Raw genomic sequence first — 21,990 nt, 5'->3', positions numbered from 1 at the left:
CACATGATGATTGAACTAATGATGTGTGCAGCTCTACAGGCTACATTGCTGCTTTTAAAACTAAACAAATGTTTTTCCGCCTCCCCTCCAGGCAACCAAGTAGTGACAGTGTGGCCCAGACACCTCAGCTTCTCCGCCGCTATCCGCTGGAGGACCACCACGACTTCCCTCTCCCACCAGATGTGGTGTTTTTCTGCCAACCAGAAGGCTGCCTGAGTATACGCCAGCGCAGAGTTAGCCTTCGTGACGACTCCTCATTTGTTTTCACGCTGACCGACAAGGACTCAGGAATCACCCGCTACGGAATCTGCGTCAACTTCTACCGCTCCTTTCAACGAGGACACCACCGTCCTCGAGGGGACAAGGGAAGCCACACAGAGACAGCAGCACAGGCGGAGAACACTAGTGAAGGGTCTGATGGCAGCGGTGGAGGCCCACCCTCTGCGTTATCTCCACCTAAAAATGTCGAGTCAGCACCTCCGCCCGCCTCTGGGGAAGAGAGCGGCAAACCAGGTGCCGAGCAAAATGCTGGAAAGTCCCCACAGCACAGACGAAGCGCTGCTAAGATGGCAGCCAGGAACCGCAACAGCACACTGACCTCGCTGTGCATACTCAGCCACTATCCCTTCTTCTCCACCTTTAGGGAATGCTTATATATTCTCAAGAGGCTGGTGGATTGCTGCAGTCAGAGGCTAACTCAACGAGCTGGGCTCCCTCGCACCACTCAGAGGTGAGGCCTAAGATTGTTTTTTAAATTATACATGTAACTCTTTTCTTTCTTTCTTAGAATACTACCATTTCACCCTGGTGTACTTTAAAACATACCTACTATTTAAGAGGACCCGCACATGGCTAATCTGATTGATTGCTATAAGAAATTGCTGAGCACATTTATGCTTTTCAGATGATGAACACTCATTGCTTTTGACACTCCATGTCCTTTTTTTCTTGTGCCACCCTTAGGCCGAATGTCAACTTTGATCAGGAGAGCTCATTATCTAACAGACAGATTGCCCTGAAATTTGCTGAATTACCAAGGGCTTAAAACCTTCGATTTTAATCAACCCATGACATTTACTTTCACGGCATCCATTTTTAGTCCTCGGCTTGATCAGCACATCTTTCTTCCTTGCAAAATGTGTGTATTGTGGAACATAATTAACTTTACCTCTAGGAGGTAAGTTTTGGTGAATGCAATTGACCCACAGTAGATCTGTACATGCACACCTACACATTCTGTAAAAAGAATGGCTAGCATTGCTTAAAAATCCAAGATAATTTAACACAGTTCGTACTTTATAACCTGTAAATCTAGGTGTTGTATCGTAGGAAACATTTTCTTGAAGAAACTGAAACCAGTCCAGTTGCCTACGATACAGCACCTAGATTTACCATGACCTGGATGACTGAGAACCTTTATCAACATTTATAATCTGTCTTCATCATCTGTAAGCTGTTGAATAGCATCAGTGGGTTATTGTTGACGTGTCATTGCATGCAAATTATTGAGTTATTATTATAATTCAGTTTCACTTTTTCAAAGTTAAAAAAGTTACCAGAATAGCAAAAATGTGTTGCTTTTACAGTCTTCTTACTAATGTTTTCTGCAATGCCCACTGCTTTCTTTATCTCCCATCTGCTTCTCTCATTGTCCGCCTGTTCTGTGTATGCTTGTGTTACAGAATTAACACAAGAGCCTTTGTCAGTGGCCCCCATGTAGTTTAGCAGGCCATCTGCAGCCTGTGTCATGTTTTCACAGTACACTTTGCTATCACACTCCACCTAGATGATAAATAATGGCAAACAAAATATCCACGATGCACTTAAAGGGTTTTGTTTTGAACGATTTATAATGCAGCAAATATTATTTCTTCCAGTTTTATAGGTACATCTGAGGTACACAGATGGGATTTTAAGAATTAAATTGAATCGTTAATGTTAAAATCGGTAATGTTATTTCTTCGACATGTGACAAAAATGTGACCCAAAAAAACCCAGAACATTAAAGCAGAGAAAGTGTGCGGGAGCTGCATGATGTACCCACTGTATACAATATGAAGAAGTGGCATTTAGCACAGTATTTTGATTATAAGACCTAAGAGCTGCAATAATTAATCGATCTGTTGTCAACTATTACATTAATTGCCAACTAGTTTTATAATAAATTAATGTGTTTGAGTTGCTTTTTTTTTTAAAAAAGGGTCAAAATTCTCTGATTCAAGCGTCATCATGTTCATATTTTCTAGTTTCTTTACTCCTTAAGACTACAATTAATAGGGAATAGTGAATATCTTTGGGATGTGGACAAAACAAAAACAGTTGAGGACGTTATCTTGGGCTCTGGGCAACACTGATTGACATTTTTCACCATATTGTGACATTAAGTAGACCAAACAACTAAATGACTAATTGAGAAAATAATTGTTAGTTGCCGCCCCATTACTGTATGTAGATTTTTGCTAATGACAAAACAGGCATGATTGACTCATAATTTACTCAAGCTGCAGAAAATACCCACAGCTGTAAACTGTATTCTCTTGTGACGTTGTGTTGTGATGTGGCCGTATTTGCCAAGGTCTTTTGGCTATCCTGTTGCCATGGGTGACACAGTAGATTGCAATTTTGGAGTGACAAATTGTTAATTAGGCTGTCACTTCACACTGGCTTGGTCCCAGTGTTAGGTGATTGTTGGTCACCGATGGTGCACGTTTTCTCCAAAGTCATCTATTTATAGCTGTCAAACCAGTGCAGCTTTCCCTCTCATCATCACCATCACAAGGGATTGCAGGAATGTCTGATGCACAGCTAATCTTTTACATACCTTAACATTTTTTCATCTGGTGAAATGCTGCAGCAGATCCACATATCATCAGTATAGAGCTGCGGTTTCTCTGACAGCCTCGAAAAGGCCATTCATGCCACAGGCTAAACTGACCTGGGAATCTTTCATTCCTGCCATGGTTGTTGGAAATGTGGTGTGGCAATGATGACAGAGAAGGAGGAGAGCCATTGCATAATGGCTGTGAGCGCTGTGTGCTATGGCGGCTCTGACAGATTGAGGTCTCTGGCTGCCTTTGGGTAGCAGCTGCAGTTGGTGGGAGGGCTTCAAAGGACTAATGATTTATCTCCCTCCTTGCTAGACACACAATGATTATACACTCTAGAAAGGGTTTAATGGCACCACGTGTGTGTTGAGTGGAGGGTGTTCACATCAATATTTCGTCAATTGCTTGAGAGCCTCTCCTGTGTTTCCAATCTCATTTGCTCATCATATTAGTGATTTCACTGGTTGTTTGCTGAGGTGTCGTGGTGGCTGTTTGCAGTACTAAAAGGAGCAAATTATTTAGTTTAATCAGTTTTTAATTTTAAAATGACTGTTTACTGAAATCAATATGTGTTATTTGTTAAGCTTAGCATTTACATGTCAGTGAAACATTTTTAATTATGTCAGTGCTAATAAGAGTCACTGTATTAAATGTTAGGTGTAATTTTCAGCTTGGCACTTGAGACACAATCAGTTCCAGTAATGGTCTGCTTTTTAAGAGTCGCTTTTGCGTTGAGATTCATGTCAGATTTTGTACTATTACTGTGGGTTCTTTAAGTTTTGAGGGAGACGAGCAGTATAATAAGACCAAATTGTGTAATTCATTCTGTGTTATATGCCTAAAGCCACGTCAGCTACAACCCAGATTCCAAAAAAGTTAGAACGCTGTGTAAAACGTAAATAAAAACAGAATGCAATCCTTTCCGAACTGTGTTTACTGATAACAGCTTTACGAAGTGTTCCTGAGCCGATGTAATATGTCCTTCATAAAATCGTGTTTTTCACAAAGTGGTAAACCTCGCCCCATCCTTACTTGTGAATGACTGAGCCATTCGAGGATGCCCCTTTTTATAACCGATCATGATACTATCACCTGTTTTCCTGTGCAATGTTCCAAATGCGTGTTCATGGTGCATTTCTTCTTTCTAGGGACACCATGTGGCGAGTGTTCACAGGGGCGCTGTCGGTGGACGAGAAAGGCAGCCAGCTGCTGGCAGACCTGCGGGAGATTGAGTCCTGGGTGTACCGGTTGCTGCGTTCACCAGTACCACTGGCGGGTCAGAGGCGTGTGGATGTGGAAGTCCTGCCCCATGAACTCAAACGGTCACTCACCTTTGCCCTGCCTGACAACTCTCGCTTCTCCATGGTTGACTTCCCTCTGCACCTGCCCCTAGAGCTACTGGGCGTGGACGCATGTCTTCAAGTCCTCAGCTGTGTCCTGCTAGAGCACAAGGTAATGACAGGCACAGCGGTGGGTTCAGGATAGAAACTGTGTCTTATTGGTGATCGCTTGAGTCTGTCTCTTTGTTTCCTTTGTATTTTTAAAGACAGGAATGAGTTGTGTGGTTGTCTTCAGCTGCATTTTATTAAAGGTCCAACTGATTGTTTCAAGGAGAACTAACAAGCAAAGCTATATTTAATATGTTGTTATTGGTCAGTGCTTTGTTCTGGAGTGCAGCTGTGTGTCCACTCCTGAACTGAGACCTCCTGAGAAATGTCCTGAGTGGCCTTCATCAGACATTTTCTGTTAAAGATGTAGGCTCACTGCAGCCATTTTATGGCAGTGTGGGCAAAGTATGATGGGTAAAAGGGAGGTTGTAAACACCATGTGACTGGAAGGAAAGACTCTTCAACTCTGTCTCTCCTATCATTAACACTTGAAGCATTAGTAGGGATGTAATAGAAATCCTTGCTTGGCTGGTGCTGGTGTAGTGTTCTGTTGTTGCTCTTGGTTTACAGTGACATTGATACACAGGCTCATTTGCAGCCATCACATATCAAACCTCAGATTCACATGTTCAGTCACACTGCTGAAAGGCCATACTGCTGGATAAATGTTGGATAGGTTTTCTGCTTTTCTGTCAGTTGGTGTTTCTCAAATATTGAATTTATCTGGGCCAGCTACCTAAATAAATGTCCACCTACCTAAAAGATTCAGCTTAAAATGCAGATTGATTGAAAAATCTTTCTGAATGGTGCATCCAAGTGCAGTCATTAGTTAGCTATAGTGTTATTTGCAGCCCCACCACCCACCACCTCCTCCTGGTTAACATCCGCAGCCGGTATAAAATGCTGCCGTCTTGCATTCATCCATTTTGGCTTTTTGAAGATGAATTCAATACATCATTAAATTCAGTCATGTTGAACTAAGTGCTGTCTGAAAGCTTTCTGAGTGACTTCCTTTCAAGGACTTTTTGCCGCCAAATGAATTTTTCATAACGGTTCAGTTTTTAATATTGCGGATATGACTCAAAGGCAAAATTTGAACCTTGAAACATTTGTATTACTTACAAAAAGAGGAAAAAGGATTGATTGGTCAAATAATAGTGTGATATAACACCAGAGCAAGAGGTCAACTAAGTGACCATGTGTTTATCTATTTAATTGTGATATATGAGCATAACAAGGCAGTGAACAACCACCAAGTTTGTGTTAAAATAAACATTAACACAGAAACCTGTATATTGTGTTTTTTAGTCTTCTTCCGTTTCTTTTTTGCTCAGGTCATTCTTCAATCCAGAGATTACAATGCTTTGTCTATGAGCGTCATGGCCTTTGTGGCCATGATCTACCCTCTGGAGTACATGTTCCCTGTCATCCCCTTACTGCCAACGTGCATGGCCTCTGCTGAGCAGGTACAATGGGTCATTTGTTTTAAACATATTTCAAAGAAGTTGATGATTTTTACCAAACATGCAGATTTAATTGGTAACATGAAACTGTAACTGACTGCTATGTTTTCTCCTCCTCCACAGCTCCTTCTTGCTCCCACTCCCTACATCATAGGTGTACCAGCAAGCTTCTTCCTCTACAAAGCTGATTTCAAAATGCCGGATGATGTGTGGCTTGTGGACCTTGATAGCAGCAAGGTTAGTACACTCATATGATTTTCTACTCCTCTTTCTGATCTTGTTTTTGCCTGTTTTGATGACGTCCAGATTTTTAAAGTGAACCATTAGTTTTTTTTCTTATCTTAATTTAGAGTGTTGTTTTCTTTGACTTTAGGTTATAGCACCCACCAATGCAGAGATACTACCACCTCTTCCAGAGCCTGAAGCAGGCGAGCTTAAGAAACACCTGAAACAGGTACTGCATGTGATTTGTCTGATTCCTCTTAAGTTTTTGTCAGTGTAAGATTTTCTGATTCTACTGCACTGTTGCAGCCCGGGCTCAGCCCAGAACCAGTGGGACTACTGACAATATGAGCATTTTGCAAAGAAATTTCTATAATTCAGTTACTGCTCTGGAGCTGAGCTTTGACTTTCAGTGATATGTACTCTTATTTGAATGTAAAACTTCTTTTCCAGCAGTGTGAAGAGTAGGGGCTTCCTTCCTCAACACAGTTGTATGTATTGTAGAGTGTGTGAGCATTTGAAATGGGATTTGTAGTGCACTAACACAAACAAATGTTTTTCTTTTCCTTTTTTCCTGTTTTCTTTGCATGCTGTAGCTCTTGGAGGTAAAGTCAGATCCTAGGACCCTGCTTTTCAAGCAAAACCTTTAGTCATACTTGTAGTAACTAACTTGCCCCCCCAACCCAGTTATCTAACATAACATCAGAATCTGGTTCTGATTCATGGGCGCAACGTTTTCTTTTCATACTTCCACAATGCGTGCAACATCAATAACATAGGACACAAAATCCCTTCTTAGCAAATGTGAAAACTACTGATATGTAAGCCATGGCTAAATTTTCAGCTGTTATTGGCTGTTGATAGTCACACTGCCATGCATCCTTGTTTTTCCATGGTAATCCTGAAACCTCTGTATGGTAATAGGTTATTTACACTCATTATAACTTTACCAGTTATCTTAAACTCCTATTTGCATGACTAAAGGAAGAAATGCTTCAAACATTTAAACAACACAAATCCTTGTAGTGATTTTACACATTTCCCTTCATTGTAAAACAAGACAAACAAACTAAAATTACCTAACATTCACTATTTAATCGTACATTTAAAGGTCCAGTCCGTAGAATTTAGTGGCATGTAGTGGTGAGTTTGAAGACTGCAACCAACTGAACACCCTTTGTGTCATACTTCCCAACAGAGGCAGCTAAAAACATGAACACGAAAAAACATGTCAACCTTAAAAGGGCCCTATCTAGACCCAGTTTTTGGTTTGGCTCCCTTTCTCTATATAAAAGGCTCATTGTAAAGTAACATAAGCACAGTGATTCTTAGTTTCAGGTGTTTATACACTAGTGAAAACACAATTTTGAACATTATATTTAATTTCTGCAAAGGATCCCCCTAAAATCCTACACACTGAATTTTTTAAGTGACACAAGGACATCACTTAAGTCAAACATCAATTAGAATATGTAGTTTTTTGCAGATAAATACTAAGGATTTTCTTCAGGCAGCCAAGGTCAAAGCTTCACACGCTATAAAGTCAAAGCATACACTAAACCTGTTTATCTTTTTAATATTTTAACTTTTTATTTTATTGTCTCATTTCATACAACTAACATCGAACTTTCCTTGTATGTTATCTTCAAACTTTGCTTCATGTTTTTTTATATTAATTTAAAAGAAAACTGTTCCTTGCATACACTTACTTTGTTTGATATGCCTTGAATCAGAGCAGGTTCGTTAGCCATGTGTGATTAGCAGCTCTCTCCCCGTGTGCGGATGTGTGATTGCGAGGCTGGTGTGTAGGAGTTTGCAAAGCCTCAGATTAGCAGTTGTGTATTTGGAAACAAGCACACAATATTAATATCTGTGAATGGAGAAAAGGTCGCTGGAGATGGTTTAACCGATTATCTGAAGACTGCGATGTCAAAGCAGAATGCTGCTGATGTGAGAGTCAATGAAAATACTTGCACTTAACGCTGGATACGTGAAATAAATTGGTCCCTAATGAGTGACTGATTTATTTACATTTTTACGAAATTGGTGGTTGTATTAGTTATGCTCACACGACATGTTTTAAGTTACAAGTAAGGCTTATATTTAGCTGCAGGTGCTTTATTGTGCAAGTATTTTATCTATGTTTCTCAAAAGATCTGCTGTTCTGTATCTGTCATCACCACTCCATTGTAACCACTGGTTTTCTCCCAGTTGGTCACCATGGATGGCCTTCATGTGTCTTTTAGTGGCTGGATTCTGTAGGTGAAGTCGTGTCACGTTATTGCTTTGTCCGTGTTTCTCACTGTCTTTCATGTTAAGCATAAAGAAAACATCTATTCTTTCCTCACAATCCTCTTTCTCTCTTGGTCGTTCTCTTTCTTCACTCTCACTCAGTCTTGCAAATTCTCTTGCATGACTGGCCATCCTTCACCGTGTCAAGAAGAGCACAAATTAATCTTTTCTTATCTCCTTCCTTCAGTAAATTGCAGAATTGAAAATGGAAGTGATGAAACAGCAAGACATTGCTTTCATTGTGCAGCAAATCACAAATAGCATCAGCATATATTTTCATGAAGTGAGATCTATTTGAGTCTCATTTACGTGGCACCAAAATATACTTTATATCGCTGTCGGCAAAAAAGGCAAATGGGAAGTACTGTTGAAAGGAGACTAAGAAAAGAAAGGGAAAGGGCCATGGTGGTGACCCTTCCGTCATGTGCTGTTCCAGTGTCAGTCACGAAGTAATCATCCCAGCCCCTCATGTGATTCTCCTCGCATCTCTCTTATCCCCTTCCTAGTGTCTGGTTAGGTTGACCGTGATCACCCAAAAGCAGATCTTCTCCTCTGAAAATAAGGTTACTCATTTCTCCTCCTGTGGAATGTGTAATGCCCCTGCACGGATATCTTCTCTCTCTCACATTATTTTGCTTGTCACTACTACTTATATCTCCTACTCTTCAAGACTTGAACAAAATGCATAACAATGTCACAGAATGCAGCGGACCAGTTTTTTAATACACTGCTTAGCTCTGGCTTGAGCATGACTGAATGTGCGTGCATCTATCTTGGCATCAGTGAGTGTTCTCGTAACCAAAACAAGATACGATGAAGCTAATCACTTTGACAGAGTTAACATTCATCCAGACCCAGCAACTAAATGTTCCATTATGCTAAGCTAAACATTGACACTTGAGTCTGCAGCAGTTCCCTCAAAGCAAACCATGCATAGTGACTTACTTCCCTTGTGCCCCTCCTCTCCAAAATGACACACCCACTACAGGCATCAACATGCGCAAAACTGATGCTTCAGCTCCATATGTAACAAGAGTAAAATGAAGTAGTTGTGAAAACAGTAAAAATGGAGAAAACCAAGGTGAAGACCCTTTAGTTTATCATCTCTTACATCTCTTAAGCTCACTACTGGGCAGCAGAGATGCTTGGTAGTAAGAGGGACTACCGTTTAAATCAATTTTAGCAATTTGAATCATCCCTTAAAATCCCTTAAACCAGATTTTCCAAGTCCCTTTTCAAGCAGTCAGTCACTTTGCCCCTGATTGTTTTACTTCTACAGAGCGTAAACATTTACAGAATATCCCATTAAGTGTAGAAATTTATAATAAATAAATGAAAAAAAAAAAATGTTGATGCCAATTGTGGGAGTGGTCCATCCTAGCGCTGTATTGTTTTATGTTTAGATCCACTGCTGTGTTATTAATTTATGTCACTGTCACCTTTTCCAGGCCTTGGCCAGTATGAGTTTGAACACCCAACCCATTCTGAACCTGGAGAAGTTCCAGGAAGGTCAGGAGATGCCCCTGCTGCCACCTGGACGAGATAAAGCTTCGCCATCCTCCACGGAGTTCAACCCTCTAATTTATGGCAATGATGTTGATTCTGTGGATGTAGCCACCAGGCAAGCTTTGAATGTCTCTTTTCATTGTCTATTTGTGATGTTTCTCTCTGTCTATGTGAAGGACTTAGAAAAGGGAAAAAAAGCGACTGAAGATTTATATATATAGGATGCACCAAAATGGAATATCTGATAAATATCTGTTTGTTGTAGCAGACCTATGCAATGATGTTCATTTTAATCTTACAAATGCAAAAATGTAAGTAGAATAAATGTGTATTTTGTTTATTTTTCTAATGCGACACCAATATTTAGAGAACCCTCACCATCTCTAGCAAAAAGAATACATTAATTTATTGTAAACTTGTTTTGTAGTAACTTTTGTTATTAGGCAGGCAAATTTATTTATATTGCACATTTCATTCCCAAAGGCAAGCCAAAGTGTTTTCCAGATTGCACAGGTAAAAGCCCGTGAAAGAAATGATAGAAACAGTGATCAAAATCAATACGACAAACTTACAAATAATTTTGATCAAAAAGAAAATTATTTTAAAAAGGTAGGCATTATCAGCATTATCTCAAGTCTTGGCTCTTCTGGAAATTTGTTACACATTTGAGCAGTATAATTATAAAGGCAGCTTCACCATGTTTGGTTTTGACTCTGGTCATTAATCCAGAACCAGCTGAGCTGAGAGGTCCATGAGGTTCTTACAGGCTCAGGAGACAGAAATCTACAGCCTAACTACTGTCAGATACTGAAATGTCTAACTTAGATACAATACAAAATATCGATATTTGATACCATGTCCAACACCATGGGGAAGAAATGAAACAACTTTGAGGGCATAAAATATTGTATTTTTATTAAAAGTTACATATAGTAAGGCTTGTGTACTGTGTGATAAGCACAACAGCATTTAAGGTAATTGGATGTAAGGAGGTGAGCCTACATGGGCATTGCGGTGTGTATCGACCTGCTGTCGGAGAGAAGAGAGAGCGAGAAAGCTCAGCTGCTATCAGTATCGATATTGTGTAAAAGGAGTATTGAAACAGTCTCAAATATTCAGTATCAATATTTATCGATATTTCAGTATTTTTGACAAATCTGGCCCAATACATTCAGTGATTTATGGACAAGCAATAGAATTTTAAAGTTGGTTCTGTGAGAAATGCAATACAAGAATACTTTTTTTTTGGTTCATTAATTTGCTGGTGTAACATGTAGTCAACATATAATTATATTGTATGTATTTATTTTTAAAGATTAAAAGAAATATTAGGCAAAACTAACTAACTTCTTTTACAGGGTCGCCATGGTACGATTCTTCAACTCCCCAAATGTTCTCCAGGGGTTCCAGATGCATACCCGCACCTTGCGCCTCTTCCCCCGGCCTGTGGTGGCTTTTCAGTCAACCTCTTTTCTCGCATCTCGCCCACGACGTTCCAGCTTTGCAGATAAACTTTCTCACACTCAGGCAGTGGAGTTTTATGGAGAATGGGCTCTCAATCCTACCAACCTGGCCTTTCAGAGGATACATAACAGTAAGACTCATTTAAGATGATAATCGTCTCTATCTCGATCCATATGCACTTCGAAAAATGTGTGAAAGTAATAAGGAATTAATTCTGCACCCTTCTGTTTCAGATGTGTTTGACCCCTCCCTAATTGGAGACAAGCCCAAGTGGTATGCTCACCAGCTGCAGCCAGTGAACTACAGAGTGTATGATGGGAGCTCCCAGCTGGTTGAAGCTATGGCTGGTCCCTTAGAGGATGAGGCCAACGAGTCTGACCCCACAGACAGGTAAGAAAGATCAATCACAATCTAATGTAATTTTCTTATTGAGTTCTTGGCTTATTGTAGTATTTGCAGTATGTACTTTTTGTTTAGGCAGCTCTTGGTGATAAATTGTATTTGTTGCAGTGGTAGTGACAGCGAGGCATACGATGACTCCAGCTCGTCCTATTCCTCACTTGGAGACCTTGTGAGTGAGATGATCCAGGGTGACATCCAGGGAGACACACCAAGTAAGTCGCTGTTTCATTACAAAATGTGCACTGACTACATTCATTCAGTTTCCTTCCTTGTAATATTTTACCATGATGCCTTAGGCTTGGACCCCCCTACCCACGCTGCACTGGGAGACGCTAGCGAGGTTGAGTTTCAACACTATGAGGACTTCAGGGAAGGGCAAGGCTTGGAGGGTCCATCCAGTGGGGACGGACCTGCCGAACCGTCTGATGGACAGCCTCTACGCTCAAGCTCCAGCACGACTGCAAGCTCAAGTCCCAGCACAATCATCCAGGGAGTCAACAATGTATGTGATTAGGGCTGACCTTAACAGTTATTTTCGTTATCGATTAATATGCTGATTATTTTGTAGATTAATGTATTTATTGTTGGGTCTACAAAATGTCAGAAAACAATGAAAAGTGTCCGTCCCAGTTTCTCAAAAGTCCAAGTTGATGTCCTTAAATATCTTGTTAGTCCATCCAGAACCCAGAGATATTCAATTTAATATGATCTAAAACAGAGAAAAGCAGAAAATCCCAATATTTGAGAGGCTAAAAACATTTCCTGCCATTTTTGCATGAAAAAATTACTTTACGATTAATCAGTTATCTACTGTAAATAATTACTGATTTTCTTTTTTCCTTTTCTGTCCATTAGCTGATCGATTAGTCGACTAATATTTCCAGCTCTATGTGTGATCTTTCCAGTCAGTGCAAAGAAAGCTGAAATTCACTTTCTCTCTCTCTCTCTCTCTCTCTCTACATACATATATATATATATATATATATATATATATATATATATATATATATATATATATATATATATATATATGTGTGTATATATATGTGTGTATATATATATATATATATATATATATATGTATATATATATATATATATATATATATGTATATGTATATATATATATGTGTATATGTATATTCTCTCTCTCTCTCTAGAATTGATTGATTGATTGGACGCAAGAAGATATTTACACAACATTAATCAGTGTGCTTATTTTTCCAGGAGCAGGGGGAAGCACCTGAAATTGAAGCATCAGCAAGTGCTGCCTTACAGAACCCTGTCCCCGCTTTGGCCAGTCAGCCGTTCCTCAGACCTACAGCTGACACAGGCCTGGTGGACCCAGCCAACAAAAAGCAAGAGTATGATAACCCATACTTTGAGCCTCAGTACGGCTTCCCCTCAGAGGATGACCCTGATGCAGAAGAGCAAGTGGAGTCATACACCCCTCGATTCAACCAGAACCTCAATGGCAACAAGTGTGTTAAACTTGTTCATCACTTGAATGAATGCATAATCATCATTCAAATGGGCTCTTTGACCAAACCATGAAATGTTCTCTATCAAAACCCAGCATGTCAAATTAATCTCTCCATTCATGGTGGTCTTGAATCTTTGGTGGTGCTATGTTGTGATGTGGTTTGAATGCTTGACAGATTCCCATATTCATATATCATATACTGTATATGTTCCTGTGTCTAAGATCCACGGTTAATGTCTTTTGATAATTTTTTTAGGGCAGCGCGTCCATTACGTCCCAGTAGCCTGAGGCTCCCAGGAGAGTCTGATGGAGAGGGAGACTCTCGCAACAGCTCGCCAAACTCCACCATTTCCAACAGCAGCAATGATGGATTCGGAGGACTCATGTCCTTTGCCAGTAAGAACATTTGAATTTCATTTAGTTTCTTTCAGCGGAGTCCAGGTTGTAAAACATGTAAAGTGGGCTGATTTATGTGGGTGATGATGAATTTGAGCACCAGTACCAAAAGTACTTGTCAGAAGCAATTCACCCATTCCTAAAGACTTAATGCACAGTTTAAAGCTTTAACAGACCCACTCATACAAATTCAATAATGCATCAAATCAAGAGTGTATAGTGTGTTGCCTAGCTGAGAGTGAAGATGATGCTGCCTATAGAATTTTGTCTGTATTTCTCTTTTGTCAAGAGGACACAATCTTAATCTGACACAAAAAACTGCTGTTGCAATGAAAAATATAGACTGGGACTAGAATCAATTAATGGCATTAGAAACAAACAAAAACAGATTTAGTGTTAGTTGTAACTGTAATGTGTACATTTAAGATGAGAGTTGATTGAATTATTATGTGTGATGTGAAGGGGGTCACTCATCGTGACAAACCTCCAGAGAATTGTCAATTGAGTTCATTACCCTGTGCTCTGTGGAAGGTTTTAGCGTCTTTAGCTCATTGTTCTGCTTCACACAAACCGTGTGAATAGTGTTGTTTATGGCTTCAACAAGCAACTGTTGGCAGTGAAATTAAATGTCTTATATGCTACTTGCTCAGCACCAAATGGCAAGCAGACATAGTTAACATCCAGCGAGTGAATGTAGCTGGGCATTTAGCAGCGAAAATGCAAGATATTTCCCTCAGGAGAGCAAATATTGGACCTAAATGTATTAGTTTAACAGAAGCACATGACTCCAAATGAATGCTTATATTGTTCTGGATGTGTTAAGTCAACACATTGACCAGATCAGCTATAAAGAAAGTTTTAGTTAGTGTTGTGTTCAGAGCTTGTTTCAACTCCAAAAAAAATCAACTCTGGAAGATTTAAGCGATGGGTTGCGTTAGTAGGCTATGTTTTATATGAAATCTTTTTTTGTTTTTATTGTACATATGGCCATTTAAAAATGTACTATTGCTTGTAGTTCAGCTATTTAATTTTCTACTGTGGGGTCAGCTGGCTCTTTTTACCAAAGGCTGATTTATTACTGTTTTGATGAGAATAAACGTCCCTCTCTAAAATTCATGTGAATGCTGAATAATGTTATATATAAAACTTTTGTTCATTTGAATTTTATTCCTGTTTTCTGATCATATTATATACTATCACGCCCCTACAGGCAATCTGTACAAGAACCACGGCACCAGTTTCAGTCTGTCAAATCTTGCCCTTCCTAACAAGGCAGCGAGGGACAAAGCAACTCCTTTCCCCAGCTTAAAAGGTAGGACAGCACAGCTAACCTGATCAATTTATATCTGTTCAAGTTCATCATGAAATTGATTGAGTTTTTGTTTATTCTCTGTGACAGTTGTTCAATGTGGTTTCAAGGGTAAAAAAAAACAACATAATTATAAAATGTCTTGTTTAGAAGACACATGTGGATGGAGAGTTGATAAAGTGAAAGGACCGAAAATTTTTGTTTCTTTGATCCACTCATTTTATATTTTTTTAAATCACTGACTTCATGTTTGCAGTCATGTAACAGGTTATTAAGTTTATTATTTTTTAAATTCTATTTTGTCACTTTAAGATTATACACAAATACCATGATTTGAATCCTCTCATGAAAAATACGTGTAAAATTCTAATAATTAACAAGCTCATCATACATACGCTTATGGCCAGCATTGCTTACCCACTAAAATCACTAACACCATTCCTAATGTACACTTGACTAAACAGAACAACATAGCATTATTATCATTAAGTATTTTCTGACTTTAGTATTCTTATTTAACTCATTTATTGTCTGTCCTTTTCTGCCTTTTTGTTTTTGTTTTCCTTTTTTTTTCTAAATTATTTCTGTCGGGTAAAAAGAATATTTCAATATTGATATTGAGGAGGAAATGGAGCAAGCAGGTTTGTAGAGCTGTTTTATTTATAGCCTGACTTACTTCCCACTGGATTGCCAAACAGATATGGCACTATTTTAAAGGAGAATATTGAGGATATATCAAACAGTTTTTCTCTCAAGAGTAACAGGAAAATCCTCTCAAAAACAGACTTCACATTTGTTGTCATGGTCTCACACAGCAACTCTTGTTGCTCTTGTGTTGTCATGTGCAGTTTTCCTTGGACTATTGATTGATTTCCCTTTTCTACTAAACCATTAGCTGATGCTGTAGAATGTGTTCATATGAATCATATTTGGAGCAGTTTGTACAATACATTGGTACAAATCTGCACCCGGGCATCATTTGGATTCAGATAAATGTGTGAAGGCAGCAAACAGAAAGAGGAAGCAATCCAAAGAGGAGGTAATATAGTTTTGTGTGTGTAAGGAGTGCAGTTACACATGAATGGAAACCTAAGCATAACAAAATAATTTCCAACCACAGTCGCAGCTGAGGCTCATATTCAGCTTTTTATTAAAGTCTTATCTGTCATGAACATGAGAGCAGGCAAATTATGCAGAGTGTAGACAAATCTGTCCTTCTTTGCTGAACTTACAGGGACTAAAATCCACTTGGGAATAGAGTTATTGAACTGGCTAATATTTCTTATGTGGCTAATATGAATTCTGTTTGGGCTGGATTTTCACTTTAACTGAGAGAAAAAACAGGTGAAGCATGGTACTGTAACTCAATAGCTCCACTCCATGTGGAATAGCTGCCATAGAAGATGTTATGTTCCTTTGATTATGATGTGTTTTGTCTTTGTTGTTCAGATGCCCCTGACAGCCCGGGTATGTTCTGTCTGGTGTGGTAGTTTGTTTTAGCCCCCTGGCTAGGCATTTCTTTATCCTTCAAGTTACCTATACCTATCTTACACCCTGTTTCTCAGTGTAGGACTAGGATAGAAGACACACCTTTAGTGTTCTTCGTGTATATCCATACCTTCCCCTGTGTTCCTTTGCCATTGCGTTCTGTGTGGCTGGTGGGAGTCTTCTTGATGATGCACACATTTTCCCTCTGTGACTACAAACTGTTAGTGGTGTGGCATCTGCACATCCTTACTGCTACAAGAAGGATGCTCAGTCCTTTTAAAGTGCATTTAATTCATGTTTTAATGAAGTTAGATTTATGTCCATGGATGACGTTCACAGAAACATCTGTCCTCAGTGAATGGAATTAATTTCCTGCCTCCTGACTTTCATATGTCTCTTTCCCTGCTTGCTGGTTTGGTGACTCCCATTGTTGAGTGTTTCCTTCCCTTTTTTGAGGTCACGCTCTATTATAACCCAAAAAAGTGATGAAACTTTGAATATCACAGGTTCTCCAATGAGTGTGTCATGGTTATTTTGGTTATATGTTGTGTTTTTGTGCTCCAAACAAGATTTCTGCCCTACATCATGCAGACATTGTAAAGAAACAACTCCATCCATTCTTCAAGATTTACATTGTCATTGTTGGACTGCACTGTTCAGCATTACTTGCATGGTTCAGGCTGATGTATATAACAAAGTATGAGCTATACGCAACTCCTACTTGGCACTGTAAATGTTGAATGTGTTGCCGAACACATGATCATCTTATCAAACACTCAGAGTTAACACCATTCTCAGTACATATTGTCCTCTGCTCTTTTTTGTCTGCCCTTTTCTCTTTTACTTTTTAATTTTCTTTGTTTTGGCGCCATGTTGAGTGTGCATGTTGTGTTATGGGTTGATGTTCAGACTGGTTGTGTCTGGGCCGGTGTCCCTCGCTCTGTCCACCTTTTCGCGGCACTAATTCTGGGTTTTGTGTGCAGTATTTGGGCTAAATTCTCTAATGGAGATAATTACAGAGGCCGGCCCGGGGAGCGGAGAAGGTGGGTTCTACCCTTTTATCGAGTGAGCTGCATGCTTCTCCAAGCCAGTCAACTACATCTCCCAGCATCCCCCTCTTGTCTATCCTCATTTCGGTCACTGTGTGTGTCATCAGTGATCCAGTGGAGCATCGAGTCTTGTCTTACCACGTCACCATTCATAGTGACTGTTCCCCTTCCTCAGACTAATTTCATTCCACAATACTTTATGATTAATTTTATTTATTGAACTAGCCCCATCACAAACTAGTTTCAAATGAATCAATGAAGAAATGTACCTAGATCTAACATCAGGTAATCACAAGAAGAAGTTAAACAACGTTATGCAACAGTTAACCACAGGGAAGCAAATGAAGCAAAAGACACAGAAAAAGATGTTGGAGATACAGAATAGAATCAGATAATCTCCCAACATCCATTGTTTGTCTTTAATTTCTTGTCCTTTTTGCTCCCACAAAGTGTACAAACGGGGTTGGGCCCAATCATGCTGTAATTGTGCTCCACACAGTAAGCAGTGACTACAGTCAAATTATGCAAATTTAGAGCCCAACTGGTGAAAATCTTTTATCATCAGTGAAATAAACTCAGACCTCATAGTTAAGGTGTAATGTTGCATATAATCTGGAGCATTGTGTGTGTTTCATAGGAGATTCTGGTTGGATTTGAGCTGAGGCTGTCAGTGTTTGTCAGAGCTGTCTCAAAAGGCTTTGGGTATTTTTGGTAGAATTACAACAGCACTGAAACATAGTCCGTCAAAAGCAATGAACGGTATAAAAATATAGACTGAAAAGTGTTGTCAATGTAAATCATATGTTTTCAATTTCCAGTGTTATTTCTCTTTTGTAAAACATTACAAGAAATGCCCCTCCACTTATACTATGGGGTTAGCCTTAGTATACTTACACTTACTTTTCAGATTCAGATTATTTTATAGTATATAGGCTATTAATTGTGATGTGTTACCAGTTATATTGTGTTGTGGGTGAGACATGGTGTGAAAGTATGTTGTATCATAGCCAAAGTAGCACATTTTTAAAATTGATTTTTTTATCTGCAATAAAAATCACTGATACCGATAATGGGGAAAAATGCTGAATATTGGCCCGGTAATCGGCCAGGGCCAATAATCGGTTTACTCCTAGTAGTTCTACCATCACACAAACTAACATATTTCAAGAGGACATTAGTGAAGCTCTAGAGGCTGCCCACACACTAAATTTAAAGACAGGATATTACTACAATTAATCAATTTATAAGTAAATAAAAAGCAGAACATTAGTGATGCGCCTGACAGAGCAAATAATGTAGAAAACACAACCTCTATCTCAGGAAACAGGCAAGTATCAGATGTAATCCACAGTTTCAAAGCTGTGAGCACAAAAGTACAAAACATTTTTTTAATGGAGCAACTTTGCATCGTAACCAGTCGCTGTGTAGATATGTGTATCAAAAACCCATCTAATCAAACAAGCAGCATCAAAACCAGTTATCCACGCCCCGTCTGTGATGGCTGAACACCCATTTTTCTTTGTCTTTTACGGCCATCTGCGGAGCTGCAGTCACTCTTTTAGGTTGTCCAGCCTTGATAAAAGCTTACCCACAGTTCACATTTTAATAGTTAATATACTGAGTTTGCAGTGCATGTCTCTCTCGCTGAAGTATTTTCAGGTTTTTGTTTCTTTGTATCTGAAGGCTTCCAATTAGGGTTTTGTTTCGGTGTGAATGGTTCTCTATCCATCAAATAATTTTCAGTTGTCTCTTTAAGCTACACAGAATGAGTGAGTCATTCATTTGAGTGTTTGTTGACTGGATTTGATATCATAATTTTCAACCTGGCCAAATATTTTCCAGCATAAAATCAGACTGATGTTGATACTAGAATGAGCATGTTATGGTTGTTGGCTAATTTAACCGCATTTTCTAACTGTGTTTGTGCAGTTGCATTTAAGATTCTGTTGGCTCAGACTTGGGATCCATATTGGCTTCACTACAACCTCTCCCTCGTTGATCTATTTGAAAAATCATTTGACCCCTAAGGTTAAGGACTCAAAGTATCCTCTACTGATATGCCTCTGGGCTCTTCTTGCCGCTGTGAAAAGCCACAGTTAAAAGCTAAGGTCTGGCCCTGCAGGCCATCCAGTAAAAATTGATGATGAAAACCTCAAGCGAGAGACTCAACTAGAGCTACTACTATGAACTTTTTTATTGAACCGAAGATACATCTGGCAATATTCATGGTGGACACAATCTATCAGCTGTCTCCACCGTCAATGTTTATTATACTTTAAAAAGACTTTGGGTTTCAACATTCAAGTGTTTTTTTTCTACTGCTGTCAGTTTCGGAATAAATCATGGAGAAAACCTAGCAGCTGTGCATTGTTGGTTTTCAAACTAAAACCTGATGAAAGACTTTGCTTGTGCAATCGAAGTATTGGTATTGGGAATAATCATTTCTTGTCCACATGAGACTCCAGCAACGATAATAAACAATAGATCCCCGCTGTCACATAAAAGTGATAATAAAGCAGGCTGTAATGACAGATGTCAGATCAAAAAAGCTTTCTGTCCTCTTGTAGGAGGCTACTCCTCCCCTGTCCTTTCATGCCTTGGAAACAGAATCTGCAAGTAACAAAATAGAGAAACTGTGAGCTCAGCTTACCCCTAGATATGTCTTTATATACCGTATGTGGTCTTCTCACAAAATGCACTCATCTGTGCTGTGAAATACACAACTGATCTTGAGGACATACAGTAGATGTTACATTTGCAGAAGATCTTTGGTTACAAAAAGAAGATTGTGATAATGACTCAAACCCTTTAATGTTTTACATGTTCCCTCAAACTGACATACGAGTTTCTGCCTGGTTAGTTTATCTCGGATTCTGATCAGGTTGGGTTTTTAGCTGCAGTCAGTAGCTCTATAGATCGCTCGGTCAGTCTGTCTGTTGGTCAGTAGAGCTGTGGATTACTGTATTTGGATAACCTGGACAAATTTCAGTGCTTGTATTTCATATCAAATTTTGACAAGGATTTATTGTTTTTGCGATCAAAGTGAAATTGTCATCAGAATTTGGTTGGTCACTCACTCAAAATTCCCCAACCTTTAGCAACCACAATTTTCACCCTAGGAGTCTGAAAATTGGCATGCAGGTGAATGTGAAGGTGTGTGTTTGTGTTCAAGCCAATTGGATAAAATGCGGTGTGGCAGTAAGTGGCCCGTAACAAAAAGGCGCATAACTTCTGATTCACATAACATAACTAAACTTTGTATAAAAACACACACAGACACACACCATTTTGCCGCCTTTGTGAGGTTGTGTGCATGAATGCATTGATGCCTGCTCATACGTGGTCACATCTGTTGTGATTTCACGTGTCAACAAGTGCAGAGCAGACAGTGTGTTGATAGGCTTGATTTTTAGCTCAGAAGTGGTCGCCCCTACCAAATTGCTGCTGGATCTGTTGTTGTTTGATGTGCAGTCTGAGGGGGGGATACCTACCAAATTGCTTGTAAGATCAACAGTCTGGATGTTGGGACATGAGTTGGGTTTTTATGTGGTAACATAAAACTTAACTTCATTGCAATAAAGACACCATATTGTCTGCATCTTCTTGCTATCTGCAGCTTCTTATATTTTAAATGTTTTTCTTCTTACCTTCTGTTCATAGTAAAAATAAGTAATGCTGCATGCCTTTATTGGTCAGCATGGTTGAAGATTCAGCAGTCTTTTAGATGAAACTTTATAGGAATTTTCATATTTTAAACTGTAGTGTGAGTTATCACAACATGTATGATTAATACAAATTGTCTGTCCGGCCTTAGATGAAAGGAGGAAGTCAGAGGAAAGTCTACATGTTGTCCTCAGATGCCAGCATTTGCAACATCTTTGAGATTATGAATAGCGGTGTGAAAAATCTAAGGCATCTCTAAAGTATTTATAAAAAGGACTTCCACATAAATATATGATATTCATTAATGACCAGTTTCATTAAATGCTTCCGTTTGGACTCAAATTCATCATGTTTGGTCAAGTCCAAAGACTGTCAAATAAGTGGTTGGAGCTTCTGGGTCTGAAACGTGAACCCAATGTGGATGTGCCTTAAACCTGCATTTTTTCTAATGACCACCGGGGGGGTCCTCCACTGGTGTCAAAAAGAAATCCGATTGTATATAAGCTTAGGAGAAAATTACCCTACCTATGACTTGATTTATTACCTCAGTGAACCATTTACTAATGAGGTTATGGTCTCAATCACTAGTTTCAAGTTGTCCTCAAGATAACATGATGTTCATTTTGTAAATTAAAATGGTCCCATTTAGAGTAAAAGATATGTCAAATTAGTGTATGCTTTAGGGCGTGGCAGCCTCGTAGTTCTTCTTCTTGTTTTTGTGTCTTTGAAGCTGGTTGGTTAGATGACAGTTTCCCGTTTCTTTACACAGTCCTTTGCATTTTTATTGAACACTGCGAGATCCTTTGAGCTGCCTCATAGTTAACAAGTCGCTACCATAGCGTGTCATCTGGTTCTCAGTCAGATCCAATTAGGCTAGAAGCATAGCAATGCATATCCTCCCAGGCTCTACCCTATCTATATCAATATAGTCATTCCTGGCTCTGAAAAACCAATATGGGGAAATGAGAAAATAGATAGACTTGCTAAAATATTCTGAGCATCATTATTATAATACTGAAATGATAAACCCAACCCCCACAA

At 39.2% G+C, this 21,990-nt stretch overlaps 1 protein-coding gene across 5 annotated transcripts in view; it reads left to right on the top strand.

The window, feature by feature from the left end:
* The window catches only part of madd (MAP-kinase activating death domain), a 58,418-nt gene that overhangs the window by 8,671 nt on the left and 27,757 nt on the right, over nt 1-21,990 (top strand). For all 5 annotated transcript variants that reach the window (XM_073464931.1, XM_073464932.1, XM_073464929.1 and 2 more), the window contains exons 3-15: nt 92-730; nt 3,974-4,277; nt 5,548-5,679; nt 5,800-5,913; nt 6,050-6,130; nt 9,639-9,811; nt 11,055-11,290; nt 11,394-11,550; nt 11,671-11,774; nt 11,859-12,064; nt 12,789-13,042; nt 13,301-13,440; nt 14,651-14,752. In XM_073464931.1, the coding sequence (XP_073321032.1) occupies nt 92-730; nt 3,974-4,277; nt 5,548-5,679; nt 5,800-5,913; nt 6,050-6,130; nt 9,639-9,811; nt 11,055-11,290; nt 11,394-11,550; nt 11,671-11,774; nt 11,859-12,064; nt 12,789-13,042; nt 13,301-13,440; nt 14,651-14,752 (2,642 nt within the window). The remainder of the gene's footprint in view (nt 1-91; nt 731-3,973; nt 4,278-5,547; nt 5,680-5,799; nt 5,914-6,049; nt 6,131-9,638; nt 9,812-11,054; nt 11,291-11,393; nt 11,551-11,670; nt 11,775-11,858; nt 12,065-12,788; nt 13,043-13,300; nt 13,441-14,650; nt 14,753-21,990) is intronic.

This window comes from Pagrus major, chromosome 4 (assembly GCF_040436345.1).
Source record: "Pagrus major chromosome 4, Pma_NU_1.0".
Lineage (NCBI taxonomy): Eukaryota > Metazoa > Chordata > Actinopteri > Spariformes > Sparidae > Pagrus > Pagrus major.
The sequence above is the reverse complement of the archived record's forward strand: the minus strand, read 5'-3'. Positions and strand labels throughout refer to the sequence as shown.